A 23,904-nucleotide genomic window follows, 5' to 3' on the forward strand; every position below is an offset into this window, starting at 1 on the left:
GGCATAATTGGCTGAAAAAGATTGTGGCGAAATGAAATCGGTTTAACTGTAAGGGCAAATGGCTATAATCACCTGATAAGGAAGAAGCGGAGGGAATGAGATAAGAAAGACAGTTGTGGATGAATGAAGCAGAAGGCCCCGATCAGACAGAGACACGGCTTGCTGTGTCTTTTAAAAAGTTGTTACTAGGCGGCCACCAAATCACCTGTCCTTAGCTTAACCACTATTTTGCACAAATTTGTACCTTAAAATCTGCATAAAAAATGGACAGATGGAGGGCACGTGCTCTGATTGAGGGTGAGAGGCTGTTTCCAGGAGTTTCACCTGGATGATAGTTGGTTCAAGGTTTATTTTAGGATGAGTTGGGGACTGTTCTGGGAATCTGCTGTCAATCGTCTGGCCTAATTATGGTTGGCTATACCAGTGGTTCCCAACTGGTCCAGCCACGCGGTCCAGATTTCTCCTTAGTCATCAGTTCAGGGTCCATAAACTTTAATATATTCAGCGTCATACTTGTATTTGCTTCTCTCTCATTGAAAACCATTAAAAAAAAGCTGCCCCAGGATGCTGAAATGCACTCTGTCTGAGCGGAGCCTAAAGATAGGCTACAGCATGTAAAGAAATTACACTGAGCTTCACAGCAAAATCAGTGGACTATCCCCTTAATAGCTATATATTTCATTTTAATGCAACAAAATCTGTTTGCCATGAACCCAGCAGGAGTACATGTACACAAATTGAATCAAAGCCTTCTCAGGCCTGCTGATGCAGGGTGTGTGATTTAAAGACTTCTAGCTGCAAACTGCTGATACACATGTGTCTGTAGCAGCTCACAGACATGTTCTCTCACGCTGCGTAAGAGCTCTCATACGTTTGAGGACTTCTGATAAACAAAAGACACAAAGAGAATGAGAAACAGACAGGATGGTGGTAATCCTTTAACCGCTACTTTCTCCCTGTTGTCTACCAGCCAAGTAGAACAGAATCAAAGAGTATTAAATGGAGGCAGAGACAGTCGAAGATTGACTCAGACTTTACATGCTGGGATGAGAACCTGTCCATCACTGATGTCACTCAACAACTTCCAGATGTAAGCCGCTCAGACAGCTGAGGGGGGGGGGGTGCGAGAGACAGATGGGAGCCTGCGCCGGCTCTTTCAAGGTCAAGACATCGGTGGATTTTATATGTGGATTCAGTGGTAAAACAAAGTATGCAGCGCACAGATTTGTAAGCTCTGGGTTCCTGCGTGGAGAAAGCTGTGGGTACGTTGAGGTTGGCATGATGATTTCCGAGACTGCAAGCCATTTCTATCACATCAAAGTAACAGTAGGGGGACGTGCTGAGCTTCCTTTGGAAAACACTGGCTTATTTGGCTTTTACGTCTGCATCAGGAGGTTGGAATTCCCTTCTGCTGAACAGGAGAGGTTTCCTAAACCAGCAGCCAGAACATTAAGGAGTGAGGAGGAGCATTGTTGGTTAAAAATTGATTCCAGTGTTTGTAAGTGCTCCTACAACTTTTTATGTTGTGTTAAGCCACAGTGCGTTCTCTGTAGATGATAAAGAGAGTGTGTAGAAATACACAAAGAGAGAGTGCGGCCCTGTTTTTGGATGTCACCTCTGGTTGTGTGATCTGTTAGCAGTGTGCAGCGTTCTGGCAGCTGGAGGATGTTTCTGGCTGTCAGTCCTCCTCCTCCTCTCTGCGTCTCCTGTCTCATGCTGTGATTGGATCTGTGTTTCCTGTCAGTATAAAATGACCCAATGACCGCACACTTCCTCTATCGCTCACACGTCCACCACCCTCTTCCTCTTGTAGACTCATTTAGTTGTAGACGTCCAGTCAGTGTTGTTACACAGTGGATGTGGAAAGTTTTCTATACATCATTACATGTTTTTTTAATTAATGTGAAACACCGATCTGCTGCTGACAGCACTTTTGAACACATTTTAGTGTAGTTTACTAACCTGTTGAAGTCATTAGGTGAAGTTTGAGTATTTGTTGGAAAACACTGCCCTCTGGAGGTTAATTAATGTTATAAAAGGGCTTTCACTGCCCTGAGTCAAGCTTCTCAGGCATCATTCACACAGTAGCCCCTCTTCTCATTTGTCTTTATATGTACATAATTGATTCTTACCCTCACCTCCTCTCCTTGCATCTTAGTCCCTCCCACCTAAGACATCCATGCTTTGGAACCATTATTTTAAGGCGACATCAATTAAATATGAAGTGTTGCACCGCTGCATCATGTGTCCAATTTTTTAGCCTATCTCTGTGTTTGATTTGATTTGATTTGATTTGATTTGAAGGTTTATTTTGACATAAAAAAAAAGAAAAGAAAGCAACAACAACAGACAATGAAAGGTTTGTTCAAAAGCGAGTGGGAAGAAGTCGAAACTTATCTAATCCCACCCCCTCTCCCTGCGCAAATGATTTATATATATCTATCCTGCTTCCTTAGAAATACTACTGTTAATAACAATCATAATAATAATAATAATGAACATGATTTATAAGATCACCGTTTTATTATCTTTGTCAAACGAGCGTAACAGTGTTCATGACAACTTATATTTTTACTTTTAATTCAGTTCACAACTTGGCATAATGTGACAAAAATGTATTACTTTATTACTTTTTTATGTCATGGGTGCCGAAAAAAGACTTTGGCAAAGGATACACCTGTGCATTCTCACTCACAGCTCCTCCAGGAAGCCTCACTCCTCTCTCCCGAGATCCATTTTTAGGAAGTGAAGCATCCTTAAAGATGACGCACTGAGAACAATTTCCAGGTCACAGGCAAGAGGACAGAGGAGATGAGGAGATGAGGAGGCACAAAATAGAGAAATGACAAGAGCCCCAGGATAACGTTCTGCATAGCATTTACACAATCAGCAGGACTCGTACAATTCCAAAAACAAAATTAAAACATCACACACTAACAGGCTTGAATCAAAATTATTTACAAGTTCATATTTATTAAATCACAAGTGCAACTGTGGGATTTTGCCACAGGCTTCTTCAGGTTCACTTCTCAGTGAGCACTTTCTTTCAGACTACTTATAGATCATTCCTCATTCACTAAAACCGTGGACCTAAACCTTAAGATCACCATCTACTATACGAGATAACCAGTTGAAACCATTGTAGCTACAGCATCATATGAATTACTGCATACTGACAGTTTAAACCTGCATTTACAAAGACAAAGACATCACGTTTTCATGTTATGGCAGTGAACTTTGGATTTGTTGACAATCATTGAGAACAATTTATGAAACCCATATCTACAGTAGGACCAGGTTTAAGTCCCAATGATTCCTTAAAGGGACCGTCCGCCCCAAAATAAAAAAAAAAACCATGTGTCTACTCTTACCTGTAGTGCTATTCATCAATATAAGCAATCTAGATTTTTTTGGGTGTGAGTTCCTGCGTGTTGGAGGTATCACAGACTGAGATATTATGCAGACGGAAGCATGCATCACCTGCAAGCTCACTTGGCACCACTGAGCTAGCTAAAACTACAGCTCAGCTAAGGAGACACCGTTAATGTTTACATCTAGCTCTGAGCCTCTCGTCCATGAGTACATGCATGCTTCCTTTGCGTGCTGATACAGTTTGGCGGGTGTAGTCCAATAGACAAAAAATAGGTCCTACATGAAACTGCGCACAACAAGGTATTTGGATTATCTTGAAAAACTAGGTCATGATTTCTGGAAAGAGACATTGCTGTTGTGTTTTTCAAATGTATTTTTGGCGCTTTTAGCACCACAAGCCGAGTGCCATCTAGTTCCATTATATTCAAGAGAGGGCAGACATCTCTACGGCCAATATCTCCAACACTCGCCAACTCTGTTCTGACTACACAAACAACATAATTGTCAAAACATCCTTAAGAATCTGGAGTCAGTTCAGACGTTTTGGTTTTCAATTATATTCTACGTCAGCCCCGATAACCGCACATCATGCCTTTCCTTCATCTTTGATAGATGGTGCGTTTACAATTTGGTCCACCTTAGGCATCAAATCAATTAAAGACTGATACTCTAATAATGCCTTGGCTTCTTTTCAACAGCTATCTGAAAAAGTTGCCCTCCCGAAACAACACTTCTTTAGATATCTTCAGATTTGTAGTTTTGTTAGTAGTAGATTTCCTCAGTTCCCTAAATTGCCAGTTAATTCACCTTTGGACACATTCCTTAAACCACTATCCACCCTAAAAGGAATGATGTCATCTATATGCTCAGATTCACTCCCTACGGCTTGTCTCTTTAAATTTTATTAAAACACTTTGGGAAGTGGATCTGGGCGAGGAGATTCCTGAAGAGCTTTGGGAGGGTGTCCTTGATAAAGTACACAGTTCATCTATCTATGCAAAACATGGACTGATCCAGTGCAAAATAGCACACCGTGCTCATTTCACGAAGGATAGGCTCTCTAGGATGTGAACTTGGCTTGTGACAGGTGTAGCCAGGCACCGGCGAGCCATGTACACATGCTCTGGTCTTGTCCTGCATTACAGACGTACTGGGGGGAAATCTTTAGATCGCTGTTAAGGGTTACTGGAAAATCTGTTGAACCTTAAGCTATGATTGCATTGTTTGGTGTAACTCCATCCACAGTACCACTCTCTTCCTGTGAGGAAACTTTTACAGCCTCTGTTACCTCACTATCCTGACGTCTGGTGTTACTGAAGGGGAAGTCCCCAACACCTCCTTCACACACTCTATGGATAAGGGAAGTCCTTAATTTTGTCGAACTGGAAAGAATCAGGTGCATAATAAAGGGCTCCCTGAGGAAATTTTGCATGATGTGGATCCCTTTTTAAAGTATGTACAAGAGCAGGACTTTCCAGATATTCCTGAATGATCTATTCATCTATTTTACAGACATTACATTGTGATGTGACAGGCAGTTGTCCAACCAATAACCATTAAGTTGTGTTTTAGTATTTAGTGTTATTTTTATCGTTATATTTTACTATGTTGTTTTGTTCTTTGTCTTCTTCTGGGTACTGATTTGGTTTGTAGTATTTGTCTTGTCTTAGTCCTGTCTTGGTTTTGTATTGTTCTTATTTTACTTGGAAAATTTCAGATTGTGTTTTTTTTATTTTAGGCTGAACTGTCCCATTAAAGGCAAAATAAAATCAACAAGATAATTGATAAAAATGATACATGCATAATACAGTAATACACATCTCCTACAGTAATGAAAAAAGAAAGTAGCTCCCATTAAACACATTTTGTGTCAACTCCAGGTCGTGGAAAAGATCCCTTCTTCAGCAACACTTTCCATGACTCACGAGGGGTGCCTGTTCCAGGACCTCAGGGTCCTCCTGGACCAATTGGTGAGTGTTTATCACCATCCGTATAATGTTAATCTCTGTGCTGCACAGAGTGTGTTTGTGTTGTGTGTATGAAACTCAAATGCTTTTATATAAAATAAATACACTCTCATTTTGCCTCCGTCAGAAGCATGTAGGTTCCATTTTTGTGAGTTTGGATGCAATAATGTTTATTCTTAACCAGGTGATCGAAGAAAAAACACCCCTTAAAGTTGAGTCCACAAACTGAAAGTTATTCTTTTGGATCTTTTAAAGTGGGGTTGTATACTTATCCTTAGACAGTGTATTATATACAGTACTTGGCAGTCAGCACGTTCCTGTTTGGAGACACAGGCTGCAGCACCACAAGGAAAGCTGAGCAATATACTGCTGTGGACGGGGGTTAGCAACATACCATATTTTAGCCACCTAAAAAAATCAATATCAGTTTAAGTTTGAGCTATTTTGAGAATATTTTCACTGCTTTACCTTGTCACAGGCAGCCCTTTTCAACAAGAAAGCCTTTACAACTTTAGTTCCCCGTCTACTGTATGATCTCATCAAAGACACCAGACTCCATTGACAAAAACAGTAATTCTGGCTTGCTGAACACAGGAGCTGCTGGTCTACCACTGCCTCAGCCATATATAGCTTGTCTGAACTAACTCTTTTAAACGCCAAAGTCACACACTGACACAAATTAACTAACTGATCAAGGCAGTGGTACACCATTAGCTCCCGTGTTCAGTGATGTTAGATACTGTTTTTCTCAAAGGAGTCTAGCATTGAAGACATTAATATAACAGCTTCAATTCCTGTTTGAAATTGCTTATTTGAGGGCAAGGTGAAACAGTGACAATATACGTTTTGCTGCTGCCCCTGTCTGCTGCAGTACATAGCTTAGCTTCTGTGGCGGTATTCCTGTCTGCTCCTCCAAACTGGGGGCGTGCCGACTGCCATATACTGTATGTAATACACTAGGGATAAGTAGCTCATACAACCCCACTTCAAAAGATCAAAACCATCCCTTTAATCTTAATAAAGCCATAAACACCTACATGTGCTGTACATATGTCAGGTTGAGCTCAGTGCTTCCTCCAGGCAAAACACAGCTAAAAACCAGCACCATCTCCACCCACAGGGTGAAGGCACTTGGTGCTAATATGAATCTTTCTATCTGTTGCACAGGTCCACCAGGTCCCAAAGGCCCAGTAGGACCTCCCGGCCCTTCAGGACAGAATGTAAGCTTGCTCACAGCATAATGGTGCAGTTACTGAGTTTAGCACTGTCAGATTTGTAGCGATACAAATTCATCATTGTCATATTGAATTTCCTTTCTGACTTAAATACAGGGGAAACCTGGAGCCCCTGGAACGCAGGGCCCTGTGGGGCCGAAGGGAGAGCGTGGGGAGAGAGTGAGTACACTCACAGCCTGATGATATTCAGTAGGTTTTCTTCATTTAACCTACATCCCTAAACAACATGCCTTTGGTTTCTCAGGGTCCTTTAGGCTACCCAGGAGAGAGGGGCTTCAGAGGCGAGCCGGTAAGCTACTTCCACCCTGCTGCTTTGATAATTATGGCCTGAGCAAATGAGCATATGGGGGGAAACATCAGTCTGTGTCATGGCTGGTTATATTACTGTAAACTACACTAACCAGCAGCACTGCAAACCACACTGACCAGCAACAACACAGTCTCAGACAGAATGAGCTCCTTCTGTTCAAGTAAACTGCCGCACTGCTTTCGTCAATGTTTTGAGGTCATATTTTTCTCTGTTAATATTTCTTCGCAGGGAGCACCGGGTCCAAAGGGAGATCCAGGAGAGAAGGGCTTGCCGGTAAGAATGTAGTTGGTGGTAATTTACAGTTCACATGGTGACATGGGGCTTGGACAGGAGGGTTTTGCCTTCAGTTAGAAGATTCAACCAAAAGTTTTAAGATTCCTTTGCTGAGCATTAAATATTTTCTCTGTGTCTGTCTAACCCTTATTTTTCTTTTACCTCTTTCTCATTTTACAAGAGCAATCTAAATGTAAGATATATTTTAATTATGTCATCACGTGTTCACTTTTCACTATGAATCTATTCTGTAACCTGAATCAAGTCTAACCATGACCCACATCTCAGGCTATGGTTATGATCTTTTTACAATCACCATGTTTATGGCTGTGATCGGCCACAGACTGGTGTTCATCTCTTTTTCTCTCCAGTCCATACTGTACTTTCCTCCCTGTTGATATTCAAGTGTTTTATATTGTTGTTTCTGTTTATGTGATTTTTAGCTGTCGATCCGTCTGATTTTGTGTGTGAAATCTTTTGGTGTTAATGTGTTTTTGTTTTTGTTGGTCCTTGGGGTGTGCTCTGGACTGCTGTCCCCTGTCACGACGCTGTCCTCTTGACCCTAAAGCTGTCTGACTCCCTCTGCAAGCTACTGTCCCCATGGCTACCTTTCACAGTCACTTTTTCAGCATCTGACTTTGGCATATACATGTAAATATAAAGACAACAAACACTGTCAATCTTGTAACAACACCGTGCATCAACTCTGAGTGAAAAGATAGAAGATATGGGAAAATCCTTGAAGAAGCAAATGTAGACTCATTTTATTTGAATTCAATTGGATTTGTTTGATATTACGGACTTCAAATGTGTGAAGTGTATATGCCAAATCACTCCATATGTGTCAGTGGTGGGTCCTGTTGGATTTAGAGGTGTTGTGCTCTGATGTGAGTGGAGTGGATACAGCTATCCTCCTCTTTTATTCCATAATGCATCCTTGCATGATTTCACCCTTCAGTGCCACCTAAACTTTATTTTCTGGATACTACAAAATGCATCTAATGAGTGAAATAACACAGTTTTGTTAAAACAGAAATAAGGCAAAGTAGCTCTAAATTCTCTAGTTTTATTTTGGGTAACGAGTCTACAGCCATGCTAGCAGCTCTGTGAGGCTGTACTGTAATGTCAGCTTGCTAACATGTTCACAGTGACAATGTTAATGGGTCTATTCATCCCAAAACGAAAATACATATGTTTCCTCTTATCTTAAGTGCTATTTATCAGTCTAGATTGTTTTGGTGTGAGTTGCAGAGTGTTGGAGATATCGGCCGTAGAGATGTCTGCCTTCTCTCCAATATAATAGAACTAGACAGCACTCAGCTTGTGGTGCTCAAAGTGCCAAAAAATACATTTAAAAGACACAACAGTGATGTCTCTTTCCAGAAATCATGACCCACTTTCTCAAGATAATCCACATCCTTGTTGTGAGCAGTTTCATGTAGGAACTTCTACCTTTCTACTGAACTACACCCACCAACTATATCACTGCACAGAAGTTTCACTGCAGTTGATTCAACAGTAGTGAGATATTTCCCTTAAAGTCACAAATGTCAACCTTTTGGTGGTGCTACAGGAAAAGTGAGGGGATCACCAAAGTCCTTAGGATTCATCCTCTGGGCATCATGAATGGATAGGATAGGATAGGAAGAATAGGGTGGGATAGGATAGGATAGGATAGGATAGGATAGGATAGGATAGGAAGGATGGGGTGGAATAGGATAGGATCGGATTGGATTGGATTGGATAGGATACGATCAGATAGGACAGGGTAGGATAGGAAGGATGGGGTGGAATAGGATAGGGTAGGATAGAAAGGATGGGGTTGGGTAGGATAGGGAAGGATAGGATGGGATGGGATGGGATGGGATGGGATGGGATGGGATGGGATATCCTAATAGGAAGGATGGGATGTGATGGGATGGGACGGGAAGGATGGGATGGGATAGGATAGGATGAACTTCATTAATCCCTGAAGGGGAAAACTGGTTTGCCTCTGTAGACAAAGACATACACAGTACATCAACAAAGACATAGACACAAAACACACAATGCATCACCCACACAGTAGATAACACCAGGCAGAGTTACTGAAGGGAAGTGTATAGTTCCATTGCATCAACAATAAGATGGTCATTAAAAGCCAAGTATACAGTTAGTAAGATCAAAACAAAAAGTGCAGATGTGCCAATGTACAACCATGGAAACGGTATGCAGGAAACAGCAGCATAAGTAATTGATGCATACAAGGAGTAAATAGATAGTGGAGAAAAATTGTATCGACATTGTCTGTGGACCAACCAACAAACTGACATTACCATCTATAGCTGCTATCATGGCTAAAAATAAAATATAATCTATTTGTATGACTCAGTGAGACTTTGCCTTTTTTCTTTAAACATCAAGTGTGTCCTTGGTTTGTTTTACTAATCAGTCACTCACCAAAAGCTTCAGCTATTGTCTGCATGCCTTCTTTGTGACGGTGATGTTTTCAGCTGTCTGTCTGCTTTACTTCTCTTGTTCAACTCCTTCTGTTATTTTTGAAGGTATGACTTATGAAGCCATCGCCTTATCCTTTCACAAAAGACAAATGAATTAGATTTCAGTGTAAATCTATACTGGCTTCATTCTGTCAGGTAACAATGGGTAACTTTTGTGAGCACAGCGTTAAGAATGAAAGCTGTGATTGCCTGGCTTAAACTGCTACCCGACAAGAAGGAATGCAGATGGCATGATCAAATCTAAATCCTGGTAGAGTGTAATCCAGCTGTGTTATGTCACCAACATGAGGCTGGTCTGTAATGTGCATGCTGATGTTGCCCAGCCCAGCATGGCAGAGACTGACTTCATGTAGCAGCATGGCCAGAGAATGAGGGAGATACAGAGAAATACAGGGAGCAGATATGTCTGAGAGTGCTGGGCAGATATGTGGACTGTTTTAACCTTCTAACTGCTGAATTGTATTGAGAGAAAAAAAATGACTTGCATCTTGGCGAGCTGTTCTTTGGCTTGTGCTCCTTACCTTGACGGCTGTATCTATCTTCACAGGGGGACGGAATACATCAGATCAGAGAGGCGCTGAAGATCTTAGCCGAGAGGGTTTTAATCCTTGAGACTATGATCGGTATTCATGGTGAGTAGGAGGCCTGAGGCAGGGTCAGCTTTAGGCAGGGGTCAAAGGTGGTGGTGGTGGTGGTGGGGGGGGGGGTTAAAAACTCCCACCGCAACTCACTGCTGAGACAGGGAGTGGGAACAGTCGCAAGCAGCCCCAGGACTCAGGCTGGTGTTTCCACCCCCTCACACAGTCCCCCCTGTCACTGCTCTCTGATAGGACATTAGCTTGCAGATGTTCCACGACTTGCAGGCAGACCTTGAGCTTCTGGCTCGCAGGGTGACGCTGCTGGAGGCTATCATCTGGCCAGGTAACGCTGAGACATTCTCTCCCACAGATCTGCTGGCCCTCACTGACCTTTTTGACAAGATCTAGAAAGCGTTAGAGGCATAAAATAACCACTTGTTACTGAACTGCTTAATCTAGTCTCTGAAAATCAAATGTATTGTTATGTATGAATTGTTTTGGTTTGTAGCACAGATACTACTTAAAAGGCCCTAAAAACCTGTTAACTCAATCACATGACATGACACTCATACTGGTGCATTTTTCTGTTCTCTTCTCTCTGGTTGATGTCACAAACCTCCAAGCACCAATTAGGATATAGATTTGAAGTTTTCAGGGGCTTTAATCTTTAGTGTAATCGTGCTTTTTATACCGATGGATGTAAAGTATGTTAGTCTAGCCAGTGGTGTTGCAATGATTTTGTCAATAAAACAACAGAAAATGAAAATATATCAGCCACAATTCTGATAATTTACGAATTGTCTAAGTCATTTAAGTCCAAATTGAGAAAAAAAAATTGATATTTTGGGCTTCTCAAATTCAAGGTTTTGCTGCTTTGTATCCTTGAAATTGAATATCTTGGGGTTTTGAACTGTCATGGCTGTTGTCAGCATTTTATAGACCAGACAATTAGGGTGCGTTCCAAATCATATACTTTTTCTTTACTTTTAGTATGTCCTGCAGTTGCCTTTAACAAGTATGTACTGTTGCACGCAGTATGCACACAATCGGGATGTACTACTTTCTCATAACATTACGCCCTGAACTGTGACCCTCTTGCTTTCATATCTGTTACCATGGAGATTAAACAAAATGCTGTTCAACCAAGCAACCTGGACAGCTCTGCAGCTGTTATTTTACAATAAATAACTGCATATATTGTAGATTCTGACATATTATATTCACGACAGCAAACAGAGGCTATACATTTCTCTGTCACTGTTATTTCATACTTATGCCCTTTTGTTGTAGGTTATATTTATGATTATTTTACTCAGTTGAGCAATTAATATTCCTATTATTACTCTTCCATTGGCCTTCAGTCACTTGAATACGCTGTCATCCAACACTGCAACTTCTAACAGCTGGTAATATGTTGTCAATGAGCTGTTAAGCTGTCATCTATTTGCAGCTCAGTCAATGTGATATATCATCCGCTGTGCAGAGGATTGTGGGTCAGAATAGCAGGAAAAGCATGCTGGCTTGCATACTGCAAAATCCGACCGGATGCAGTAGTACATCCTGGTATTTTTGGCATACTGCATTTGACATACTATGTATTTGGACATACTAAATATTTTTCTGGCATACTATATAGTATGGTAGTATGGGTATTGGAACGCACAGTTAATCTACAGGGGAAAAAAATATACAAATCTATTGATGAGGAAAATAATCGTTGCAGCCCTGCTAGCCAGGCACATGACAACAGAATCAAGCGAAGGTTTTGATAAATCCTTTGAACGTTCTGACTAGTAAGTTAATAATTTTGATATAAATCTGGGCAGCTGGTGTCCAATCAAAATAAGAGCCCACCCACCCCACCCTCCAGGTTAACAGCTATATCAGAGTAGACTTGGATTAGTACTACATGTCCACACACACTGATGGACAGGGAGGCCCCGTTCCAACTGCTGTCTTTCTTCAACAGAGCCTGATCTAGGGTCTGGGGATGGACCGTTTGGCACAGCCTCCCCTAGTTTCTACAGAGATAAGCGAGCAGGTGCGCTTCCATATCGACTTGCTTCTCCTCTGTCCTCCAACACCAAGGTTCGAGGGAAGTAGCCCCCCTTCCCCTGCTCACCCTGAGGATCACAGGCTGGGTTGACTCCCCCACCTATAGGTCTCATCGGCACTCAACAGATTTAGACCTTATCTGACACCCGCTCTGGGCTTTGCGTCAGATTTAGGATGGGGGACACCTCAGGGAAACTCCACTGTTACTCCACAATGCCCTCCTCCATCGGGAACCTGAGAACTAGTTTGACCCCCACCCATTGCCATAACCAAACACTTGTCTGTACATAACACACCCAGCAGCCCCTCCTGTGTCTTATTTCTCTGGCTGCAGCAGTGAAGCCTCAGAATAAAGATGTGTAATGTTTGAAAAAAAGTAAAATCTGAATCTTCTGTGGTGCTCCTCGAGTTACAGTTAACTCTGGACAATAAGGGTCATTTAGAGTAATCAGTTAAAGGGGGAATCAGCTGTGAGAAAACAGACTGGATTTGCGTTTGTATTGCTTTCACAATGTAACTGCAATCTGAAGAGATTCCACTATTTAAGTATATTGAGCATGTACAGTTTGCAGGACACAATTACACAAACAAACCTCTTCTTCTAGTATTAATTTTGTTATACTTCTATCATATTGTTTAACTCAATGTTATGTAGTGCACTAAAAAGATGAAGTCATCTCTACTCTAACTGAGATATGTGTTGCTAACAGTGATTTGTAGTTTTCTGGTGTGAGTGTTTTCCCCCCTTTAAAGTACACACTGAAAAGTGATTTAATGTACAATAGTATATTTACATTTAATCTGTGCAAAAAAGCACAAACATTTGGGTTTGGTAGCATATCAATGGAAACAGTCATGAATTATGTTGTATTCTGGAAACAAACCATGTTTAAAAAAAGGAAACGACTCTGCAAACTGGTCGTCTATTTCAAGATCTTAAACACACACACAGAGGAAAAAGCAAACCTGTTAATGGAACTTGAACATATTTTTACCACTGTTGAAACTGTCCTGATGAAAAGACTTGATAACTGTTTTTTCATCTTATATCAAACTTATTGTGAAACTATTTAAAATGATCAAATGTATCTTATTTTGTATGCTGTTGTGTAACCATTTCATATTTCATTCATTTCTTGCAAATGTGTTATTGTGTTAAGATAATCCTGTCTAGATGATTGGTGTAATAAAATAATGTTCATTGTTTTTTTTTAAACATGCCACCTCTGTCTTTATTTGTGTTACACCAGTGTTCATTAAACATGATTACAGCATAAATAAGTGACATCCCCTCTCTCCAATGTACACGTGCAGATACAGAAACTGTCTCCAAAGCCATCAGGTTTGCATCCACACTTGATTAGATTCACAGTCGTGGAAAAAGAACAGCACGGTCTTTCCACCCCCCATAAATTTTGATCATTAAATTAGTTCTAAAAGTAGCCCACAGGGAAAAACTAATCTCGAAGCTCAGCAAAATCCAAGCATAATGTAAGTCCGGTTTACTGCACAGGAGCAAATCCTGTTTCTGTCCAGGAGTGTGAGGTCGTCTAGGTGCTCTGTGGCTGCACAGGGCTCTTCCCTTTTGATACCACCACAGCCTGTTCTCCGACGCTGTCATCGATGAGCAGAGAAATGGCGCCATCTAGCTGTTTTGAGGCTGCTAATGCTACCACGGCTTTCTCTGTGGGGAAGCCCATCTTCTCCAGCTGCTGGAGTCTGAGAGGAAACATTGGTCTTTTAGTAAAAAATAAAAGTATGTGGGAATAAGTGAGGAGTTTAACAAAACATATCTAGTCATTCACAAAAATCCAATATGATTTACATTTTGTTTTGGCAGGAATCTGGCAATACAGTACAAATCATGATACAGGGGTTACAGTTCAATATACTAAGAAACTGTAAGCAAGGCATTGCGTTTCTTTAAAATCTGTCTTTAGGAGATAACGGTGAGTCCTGTATGACTCTGCCTGTTTCATAGGTGGAGTGGAAGACTCAAACTGCTTCCTAGGACTCAGGGGTTTAAACACAACAGAAAAGGAACCAGTGCCTGTACATTATTAATTAAATATCTATAGTGTTTTTGAGAATCAATACAGTATCACAAAACATGTAAAACTCAAGTGGATCGATATTTTCTTTGACCTAATATGAGATGTTACATACTGACCGCAGAGAGGAGACGGAGGATTTGGGCACCTCTACTTTTGCATCAGGGTTGTCAGGAGCATCCTGTAATGACGCCAGTATTCCTGCCCTCAGCATCTGTTCCTCCAAAATCTCAGCCTCAGTCAGTGCAGCAGATTCTTTCATTATCCAGGCGGGCACTGGATCCACCCACGGGTGGTGGTTCAAAACAGATGGATCCCTCATGGGGGGTGAAGCTGCCTGATCTACAGGCATCATCTGAGAAGCTGATCTGGATCTTTAACAACAGATGAAGTTAAAATGATGAAATGTGCCACTGCATGCAGGTGGTGAGTGTGAGTATTCATTGAGACTTTAGATGAAAACGGGATGAACCACACCTCTGTGCAGTAGTGTAGGTGGGCAATCTGAACCTGGCTGAGATGCGGATATATGCCCAATCAGGAATGAGGTCCAAGATTCTGGACTCCTCCAGCTCCTGTAACGTCCCAATGAAGGACTGATGATCTGAGAGGTACATTAAGTATTACAAAGAAAGACTTGACAGATCACAGATTTGGTGGGGGAGGGCACACTTCAGCTCAAAACCTTAGCAACAAATCTTATGCTTATACTATGGGTCTTCTAGATCAGTGGTTCCCAACTGGTCCAGCCACGGGGTCCAGATTTCTCTTTAGTCATTAGCTCAAGGACCACACAGTTTAAAATATTCAGTGTCATACTTGCGTTTGGCCATGTTGTCTAGCTAGTTTGCAGTCTCTGTCAAGTAGCTGTCTGTTATTCACTCACTCTACAGGAGAAAAGGGCACTTCAAAATTAAAGCTCTGCACCAGAAATGTCCTGCACTTAAATATAAAGTGTTTTTTTACAAACTTGACACATTTGCGAGTCACTTGTGGTCCATTTAGAATGGACCCATGACCCACCAGTTGGGAACCACTGACCTAGGTAACTGTATTTTAATCATAATGCCTGAAACAAAACAAACACAAAAGGGCATCCAGGAATAAAGATAATTAGTGATACAACAATACAATATAAAAGCTGCAGCTGTACTGAATGAAAATTTAAATGCAACACTTTGGTTTTGGTTCCAATTTTTTAAGGTTTAAGTTAAAGATTTAAGACTTTTTATGCACTCAGTAGTTATTTCGATAAAATTTTGGTCTCAAACTTGTTAAATCCATGTTATTGAGCACGTCAGCTTTTCCAAGACAATCCACCTAACTGATTGGTGTGACATATCAAGATGCTGATTAAACAGCATCATTACTACACAGGTATGTCTTGTGCTGATCACATTAAAAGGCCAATCTAAAATGTGCAGTTTGGCCACACCAGCTCAGGATCTCCACATCCATAATCTTTACCTGCAAGATTGTTTAAGAGCAGCTACCAAAACAGCTGATACAACAACTGATTTGCACATCCAAAAAATTACTGCACAAACTGTCAGAAACCATCCAAGAGAAGCTCATCTGCATGCTTATCTTCCTCACCAGGGTGCTGACCTGACAGCAGTTTGCCATCATAACCAACTTGTACGGGTGTGAGGCTGGTTGGATGTACTGCCAAATTCAGGGAAACAACATCAGAGGCGGCTTATGGTAGTGATATGAACATTAAGTTCACAGGCAACAGGTCTGGTGGGTATTCCTGCAGTCAGCATGCTAATGGAACGCTCCCTCAAAACTTGGGACATCTGTGGCATTGTATTGTGACCATCCCAAGGCACACCTGTGCAGTAATGATGCGGTTTTCAGTGTCTTGGTATGCCACACCTCTCATGTGGATGGCCTGTCTTGGAAAAGGAGAAGTGCACACTAAAACAACGTTTGAGAGAAACATATCTATTGAGTGCATGAAAAAGGTCTTAGATCTTTAGATCGATAGAGTTGTGTTTAAATATTTATTCAGTAGTTTGCAATTACTACAGCTGATTAGACCTCTGCTTAGATTGAAGTTGGGCTGGGAATTATTTTGTCAAATTCTATGAAATAATAAAAAATGAAAAAGGTGTAAATTGTCTCAAGCCTACATGTTCAACAAAACTAACAGGAAAGGAAGACTGCAGTCTGTTTATACCCACACAATCTTCAGGAGAGGTCTAATCAACCTTTTAAAAACAAAATTTATACTGTACTTGCTGGGAAGATGTATTTTAGCACAAGCATCATATTACTGTATGATGAAAGGATACAGTTATGTCCGATGAATATTGTGCAGAAGTGCAGCAGGGCAGGTGTCCCTGGCAGCAGAAGTAGACCAGCCAGCAGAAAAAGCCAGGGCAGAAACCAGACTGGTACACACCTGAGCAGCCTCCTCTGGGCCACCTGACGACACTGCGCTGCAAACAGAGCCAGCTGGATGGCAGAGTAACCACAGATCCGACTCGCCTCACCTCCACCGACAAAAAGGACCAGCGCGTAAAGAAGAGGTAATATGATCATTGTGAGGATAGAGAGGGCGAGGAAGGCGACTGTTCCCCAGCGACGCTCCTCACAGGGCCCAACCATCAGCAGGAAAACAACACTGACCAGCAGAGAGGGCAACTCATCATGACTGAGAGCATACAGAAACACATCTGACGGGGAGAGAAGAAGATAAGATGCGTTATATGCTTTGATCTGAACATTTAACTATGAGATTTGCATGTAAACTCGTGAGATGGGTCATGATAGACACAGTTACCTGTGACCCCTGGGAAGTCTGCATCGGGACCTAAGCTGAGACTTGCCTGGATGCCCCCAGCATACATCAGCAGCATGAGTGTTATCAATAAACATGTTCCCAGACAGAAACCAGGGCGATCCGAGGCAAACCAGAACCATACTGACAACATACGATGAAGCATTATTTAGGGTTAGCTGTAGTTTCTTCACTCACTTGTCCTTTTGTTGCATAATTCAGGTAAACATGCATCTATTTGTGCTCATTAGAAGCACAGCGTCCTTCAAAAATAAAGGGATACAGATATAAAACCCTGTTTGTTTCTCACAATATTGAGAGTGGATGCTGGAGTATATTAATCCACAACTGCAGCTAGGGCTGAAAAATCCTCTCTGCCACCGACTGTACTCGCACAACGAGCCAACGAGTGTACCTGCTATTTTATTTTACTTCAATACGTGAGTAATAATTTTCTTTAAAATAGAAAAATCCTGGAAAATATTGATTTAAAGTCTAACAAATGCACACTTCCGCCCTACGTCACGTCTTCTTCTTCTTTGTATTTGTTGGCAGTTGGCAAACTAGAGTAAAGGTTCTATGCCGCCACCTACTGGACACAGTGTCAGTACTTTGCATAAAAATCAAAATCACTACACTACTATATTTGAGATTGTCTTGTGTAAAGTGAATCATATGACAGCCAGTCCTGATAGGATTCATGGGTTAATTGAATGGACATGTCAATGGATAATGACACTGACAGAAATTACATTGTCATCAATTCTGATAATGAATTGTTGAACAATAAATTATTGTTTAAGTCAGTTATCAAAAAATGCCACAAATTCTCTGGATCCAGTTTCTCAGAAGTGAGGATTTGCTGGTTATCTCTGTTTCATGAGATAGTAAATTGAGATTCTTTGGGTTTGCACTAAACAAGCATGTGAAGATGTCACTATTGGCAGTGTTCAGACTTTAAAAATTAAAGTTCCAATGCAGTGCTGTCAATAACCTCATTGCGACCAAAGTAGCCATTGTTTGTTTTATGTTTGACCTGTAAAATCACCTTCCACCAGATGTGGACAACCAAGACCACTGAATATCTGCCTTAACACAGCTGACATAATAAATAGCCTAGATAAAAATATCAATTAATATTCTTTTTTTCATAAATTACTACCACACCTATTTCATTAAATCTCACTAAAATGTTTTGTTTTCTGCTCTTTTTATGTATTTTAAGTGTGTTAGCATGTTAAAATTTGCTTATTAGCACTAGACACAAAGCACAGCTGAGGCTATTTGGGGTGTCATTTTTTTCTGAAGGTATTTGGCCATAAACCAATGTATTGGACTAGATGAAAAGTCAGGAGAGCAAAGTTTATATAATTCAAATTTTGAGTATCATGAATGTTTAAAAAAAATTCACAGCAGACTGTCAAGATATTTCAATAAAGACCGAAAAGTCAGAGATCACCAAAGTCACTAGCCTATACACTTATCTTGCGTGCACGAATTGACCAAATTGTGGGAATGTTTTAATTAAATGTAGGTGATTGATATGATACCTCATGCACACAAAGTAATTCTAACTTTAATTTAGACCCACAGGAGGTCCCTTAGCAGTAAAAAAGAAGAAAATAAGACTTACAAGGCAGACAAGAATAAACCACAACAATTCATCTTTCAATTAATATACATTCATATACCTGAATTGACTTTACTATCTGTGGAACCTGTTGTTACTGTTGGCTGATCTGTTTCTCCAATAAAAAGAACAATAATAACTCGCTATTTCTGCTTTATTTAACAAAGAAATAGTCTCTGCCTCACATATTGTTTTCTTCTGGAATAACCTCACTTCAGACCCGGACTGGAAGAAAATCTAATGGCTACCTTAATATTATAAATAAGGTTAAGAAAGTGACTTTTAAGACGATTCGTCGGTTTTATCCCAACAATGTATTTCTACAAAGACATGAAAAAAGAAATTGGTGTGGACTGCTCATTTAGTCCACTGATTCCGAAGGATTTATGTCACCTATTTTGCACTTTATTTTACTGCCACTTGTCTGGCTGTTCACGCAAGGGCTTGCACATATCGCGAGACTTCCTGTCTCCCGCAAAGAGAAGTACGGTGCTCAAGCAGCCAGCCTTGTCCAGTCGTTCTACGCAGGCACACTAAAATGGCGTCGGCTCCGGGTAAGTGGAAAATTGTGATATTTTGTACTGATTTTGACGAAATGGTGTTATTAATCTTAAGCAATTAAGTGATTGTGTTTGTTTAAAAAAGACATTGCGGCAGTTTGTCGGTCGATAGCACATTAAAATGTCCTTACGGTTAGTTAGCGCCCGGCACAAGGCCTAACGTTCGCTAATCGAGCCGTTGCGCTATTTTCTAACGTTACCGGATGTTTTTCGGCTGATATTGAGGTTAATAATGGACGCTAGTTTATGAAATGTGGCAAAATAGTTTTTAATGCATGTTCTGATAATTCCTGCCTACTTGAGTCAGTGTTTTAAGTATCGTCTCGTTTAATGAATGGCTTAACCTAAATGGGTGTAGTTGAATGGCGACCTAGCGACGGCCCGGTGTCGCGTGTTGCTAGCGTTAGCATCGCTGCTGGCGCGCAAAGGTTTTGTTCTAAGTCTCAGCCGTGGTCTAACCAACATGTAACTTTTCCACAGCAGATTACAGCTCCTACAACCAGACCAGTGCGCAGCAGGGGTAAGAGTCTTCACTTAACTTGTGAAAAATCAACTGAATGTAATGCTTTTATGTAACGTTAAGTTTGTATCAGGGTCGAATGAGTTAATAGCCACCCTTGTGACTCTTAAGCGTTAGATGGTTGGTGAAAATGGTCATCGCAAATACCTAAGGGTACATTAAGGAAATGTATTGAAGTGGACCTGAAGTTTAGGAAAACTCTGGCGTTGTATTTTATGATGCTAAAATGTCGATTTGTGTTTTTGCAGGTATGCCTCTTACGCTGCCCAGCCCTCTCAAAGCTATGGGCAGTCTGCAGCACAGGTGAGATTAACATACGTGTTTGAGTGTTGTGTGTGGCTTGTGATTTATTGTTAAAGTTGTCATTTTAATTCTTAAAGTATTTAAAAGACTGAAATGGGTGATTTAGATATACAAATTTTAATCACAGCACACAGTCTGTTTGCAACACTTTAGGAGGGTAAACTTGGAAATATATGGTTATATTGATCAATATGAATTCGTCTTTTTAAGCATTAATTACTCAAGACTCAGTCTTAGTGTACAGTTGATGTTATCTACCTAGCAGCTAAAGCATGCTCTTTTTTTCTTTTCAGCAGAGCTATGGTCAACAGAATTATGGATCATATGCCCAACCTGCTGCTGCTGACGGCAGCTACACCCAGACAACACCTGCCGCTGGAAGCTACCCTCAGCAGCAACAACAGTATGGATCTACATATGGCCAGCCAGCATCAGGTTGGTTTTTAAAACTGTGCGTTCGATCAGTTTTGATTTGGTTCTGCTCAGAACTGTATGTAAAGGGCGGGGTTGGACAGAGCAAAACTGAGTGTCAATCAAACCGGGGGTAAAGTGGTATTTGTTTTAAACAAACATAATTGTCTGTTGACACACTTTCCTAGCTCTGAATTGGAACAGAATCATGTTTATCATATTATCAGACATAGAAGTAACCCAATTTAGAGAGGGCGTCCACATCTAGATTTACAGTCTATTTGATTTTCGATTGAGTTACTTTAATTGAGACTGCAGTCCATAGATGTCTTTCAGTCTGACTGCCCAAATCAGATTTTGAACAGTCATGTACTTAAAACATATCAGTTAATTGTACGGCGGATGTAGGTAATATACCTGAACATTCAAATCTGTTCAGTGGTGAATAAATCTGTACATAGAATCCCAATGTTTGAAAATTACTTATCAGGTTGGTCTGCTGCCTGGAGATTCTTGTTTCAGAGACTATTGTGTTTTCCCACAGCTGGCTATCCTGCTGCCCAGTCTACCACTCACAGCTACTCCCAGTCAACCCAGGGTTACGGAACCGCTGGTTATGACAGTACTCCTGCTGCTGCTGCCCCGGCTGCTTCCCAGACTTATGGCTCTCAGCCAGGGTATACTGCCCAGTCTGCCTACCCTGGTTATGGCCAGCAGGCTGCTCCTACTGCACCGCAGAGGTATGTTCCCCTCAGCTAGAAATAAATAACAAGTGAATTCCACAAAAACATACTCATTGTCTTACTCTTTGCTCTCTCTTTGTTTGTCTCTATCAGTTACAATGCTAATAGCCAGCCAGCAAGTTACAACCAAAGTAGCTACTCCCAGCCAGCAGCATACGGCCAGCAACAGTCTGGCTACCAGGCCCAGGCGGCAAGTTACGGCCAGCAGCAGGGATACCAGCAGCAGGCCCAGCAGCAGCAACAGGCTCCTCCTGCTTACCCTCCTCAAGCTTCTGGTTCCTATGGTCAGCCTCCAACCAACCAGTACAGCCAGCAAGGTGGACCACCCAGTTACAACCAGTCCAACCATTACAGTAAGTTTTGCTCACCCATGTGTAACTACTGTTTTCTAATATTCATTGATACATGTCAGTTTAAAGTCACTGTAAACATACTTTGATGCATTTGTGCTCCTGTTTTGTAGATAATTACAGACAGGATGGCCAGGGTGGAGGTTCTGGTTATTCTGGCTCTGAGCCCTCAAGGTACCCTGGGTCAGGGGACAGCAGGGGCCCTGGCAGGGACGGCTTTGATCGAGGTGGAATGATGCATCGTGGGCGTGGAGGCATGGGGCGTGGCATGGGGTAAGTGTCTTTCCTTAGCGCCTAACCTCATGTATTTTGATTCTACAGGTGCTGTGGCCACTTGGGGCAGGGCTGAGAAGAAGACCATCAGAAACAGTAGGGATACCAGCAATTTATGCAACTTTACTCTCTTGTAATATGGGATGGCCAAGATCTATCAGCAATCAGTGCTGATAAATCTTTGGGTTCTCCTGCAATGCCTGATGTCCACGATGGAAGCTGAAGTACATGTCAACATTGGTCGCAATAGTAGCAATTCTCATTCAGTTTCTCTCAGCCCTGCCCCTAATTTTGCCCAAGGTAAGAAAAAGGTTTGTCCCTTTTTTAATCAAAGTTGATTTTGATCAGAGACCTGTGCATAAACATTTAGGTTGAACAGTTTATATCCTAGAACATCAATTGATTATGAGCCAGTATCAAAGTTTTAGGATACTTGAGAAGTTAAATATTTCAGGATTGGTCAGGGTATTTGATAGAATCGTATTGCATCCACACATTACCAAAATTCTAATGGGTTTCCTTAAGGAAGGTTGAAACACCGTCTTGGTGTAGATGTAGAAAAAAAAACCAGTTTCCCACAAAGGTGCTTGATTTCCTCTAAAGTGTCGCACATTAATAAATGCTACAAGAAGAATATAATTAGCAGTTGCTCAAATCCTGCAGATCAGCCCCAGTTATTGAGATGCTGGAGTCCTTAAACAAAAATTAAGTGTGTCCTTCAAGACCTTACAACATAACACTTACATTTTAAGGAATTTACAAATAGACACAGGCTTTATTCAGTACATTCTGTTGCAATACAGTTTTGAGTGCTATATTTGGGTCAGTACATTTCATTTGGAAAAGGTTTTTACCCTTTTTACTCAGGAATACATTCGCTTGTGTTTTCACTTTATGGTTGGGTTTTGCAAGGCTGTCCCCAGGGACAAGTATGTGTCCTCATTTAACTGCCCTGAGAAAGTAATGCCAAAAAATTGCACCGCACAAAGCAGAGTCAAATATGCAGATGGTACTTTTGACCTCAGTAATAACTTGCATCAACAACAGTGCGACGAAGGAAATGACATCTTTCTCTTGAATTTCTGAGTCAGTTTTCTGCTTGTAGCTCCATCATTGGTCCTGAAAGATGATCAGAATTTATCACTGGATGCCATGTATAGGAGTAAAAGAGGTTCTTGAATCTTTCAAATGGGGTTTTTGTGGTCAGTATCTCAATATAGATCAAATCTGTGAAAACTGTAAACTTGAATTAAGGTTTTAAAAACTCATTGAGAGCAAATTTGATACAAAACACCCATAATTTTTTAACAAACCCACTTTTTTATTTGCAAGACATGTACTTGCATTGTGTTGTGGTGTCACCCCTCCTTAACAAGGTTGAAGGGGAAAAAAAACTGTTAAGGCTGTGTACACAGACATACTTTATTTGTTCACTGTAACAATATCTTAGGACTGCTCGAGGGATTGCACATAAAATCAGTCAGTGGATTTTGGTGTAGTGTGATGCACTCTAATCTCACCCTGGCTACAAGAACTGGCATTTGTGTGTTATTTTTTGTATTGTATGTAGGTGTGTGTTCTTCATGATGGTGAAGTTAGAACTTAATTGAGTTGGTCCTTGACACATTTACTCTGGTTCCCTCATTCAAATCAAATTTGCTCTTGATGCAGATTGGGCATTTGAACGGTTTGTTCCCTGTTAGCTGTTCTCTGTAGCTGAAAACCCAACCCCAAATCAGATTAACTGACATTCAGCTGTCCTGAAAAGGAATTATAAGGGTTACTAAGAGAGGCCAAGGATGTTCAAGTGAACAGTGGTTGTACTGTACATTTGTTTTGGTTTAGGTTGCCGCCACTGTAAAACTAAATTCTGAAAAGATGAAAAACGTAACATTTTTGAATGAGAACATTTGGTTTCCAAAATATATATATATATATATATATATATATATATATATATATATATATATATATATATATATTTATATTA

The 23,904-nt window shown here is 40.9% G+C and overlaps 3 protein-coding genes across 8 annotated transcripts in view; 2 read left to right on the plus strand and 1 right to left on the minus strand.

Annotated features, from left to right (window-relative positions):
• Positions 1-12,670, plus strand: part of emid1 (EMI domain containing 1) — a 70,283-nt gene extending 57,613 nt beyond the window's left edge. Inside the window, exons 10-16 of one of the 2 annotated variants that reach the window (XM_050050056.1) lie at positions 5,253-5,342; positions 6,507-6,559; positions 6,671-6,733; positions 6,819-6,863; positions 7,113-7,157; positions 10,486-10,576; positions 12,203-12,670. In XM_050050056.1, coding sequence (XP_049906013.1) covers positions 5,253-5,342; positions 6,507-6,559; positions 6,671-6,733; positions 6,819-6,863; positions 7,113-7,157; positions 10,486-10,576; positions 12,203-12,336 — 521 coding nt within the window. In that variant the 3' untranslated portion in view covers positions 12,337-12,670. Of the gene's footprint in view, positions 1-5,252; positions 5,343-6,506; positions 6,560-6,670; positions 6,734-6,818; positions 6,864-7,112; positions 7,158-10,202; positions 10,288-10,485; positions 10,577-12,202 lie in introns of both variants that reach the window. The other variant, XM_050050057.1, reaches the window with a different exon arrangement.
• Positions 12,671-13,382: 712 nt separating this feature from the next.
• Positions 13,383-17,659, minus strand: rhbdd3 (rhomboid domain containing 3). The gene is made up of 5 exons (XM_050050061.1): positions 17,128-17,659; positions 16,637-17,020; positions 14,817-14,943; positions 14,459-14,713; positions 13,383-14,007 (listed from the first exon to the last, which is right to left on the minus strand). The coding sequence occupies exons 1-5, from the start codon at positions 17,288-17,290 to the stop codon at positions 13,839-13,841; spliced, it is 1,098 nt and encodes a 365-aa protein (XP_049906018.1). The 5' UTR covers positions 17,291-17,659; the 3' UTR covers positions 13,383-13,838.
• Positions 17,660-19,223: 1,564 nt separating this feature from the next.
• Positions 19,224-23,904, plus strand: part of ewsr1b (EWS RNA-binding protein 1b) — an 8,884-nt gene continuing 4,203 nt past the window's right edge. The window contains exons 1-7 of one of the 5 annotated variants that reach the window (XM_050050046.1): positions 19,224-19,308; positions 19,795-19,834; positions 20,083-20,137; positions 20,431-20,572; positions 21,093-21,288; positions 21,385-21,644; positions 21,755-21,914. In XM_050050046.1, the coding sequence (XP_049906003.1) occupies positions 19,293-19,308; positions 19,795-19,834; positions 20,083-20,137; positions 20,431-20,572; positions 21,093-21,288; positions 21,385-21,644; positions 21,755-21,914 (869 nt within the window). In that variant the 5' untranslated portion in view covers positions 19,224-19,292. The remainder of the gene's footprint in view (positions 19,309-19,794; positions 19,835-20,082; positions 20,138-20,430; positions 20,573-21,092; positions 21,289-21,384; positions 21,645-21,754; positions 21,915-23,904) is intronic. The other 4 variants (XM_050050049.1, XM_050050048.1, XM_050050047.1 and 1 more) reach the window with 4 other exon arrangements.

The sequence above is a fragment of the Epinephelus moara genome, chromosome 8, assembly GCF_006386435.1.
Source record: "Epinephelus moara isolate mb chromosome 8, YSFRI_EMoa_1.0, whole genome shotgun sequence".
NCBI lineage: Eukaryota > Metazoa > Chordata > Actinopteri > Perciformes > Serranidae > Epinephelus > Epinephelus moara.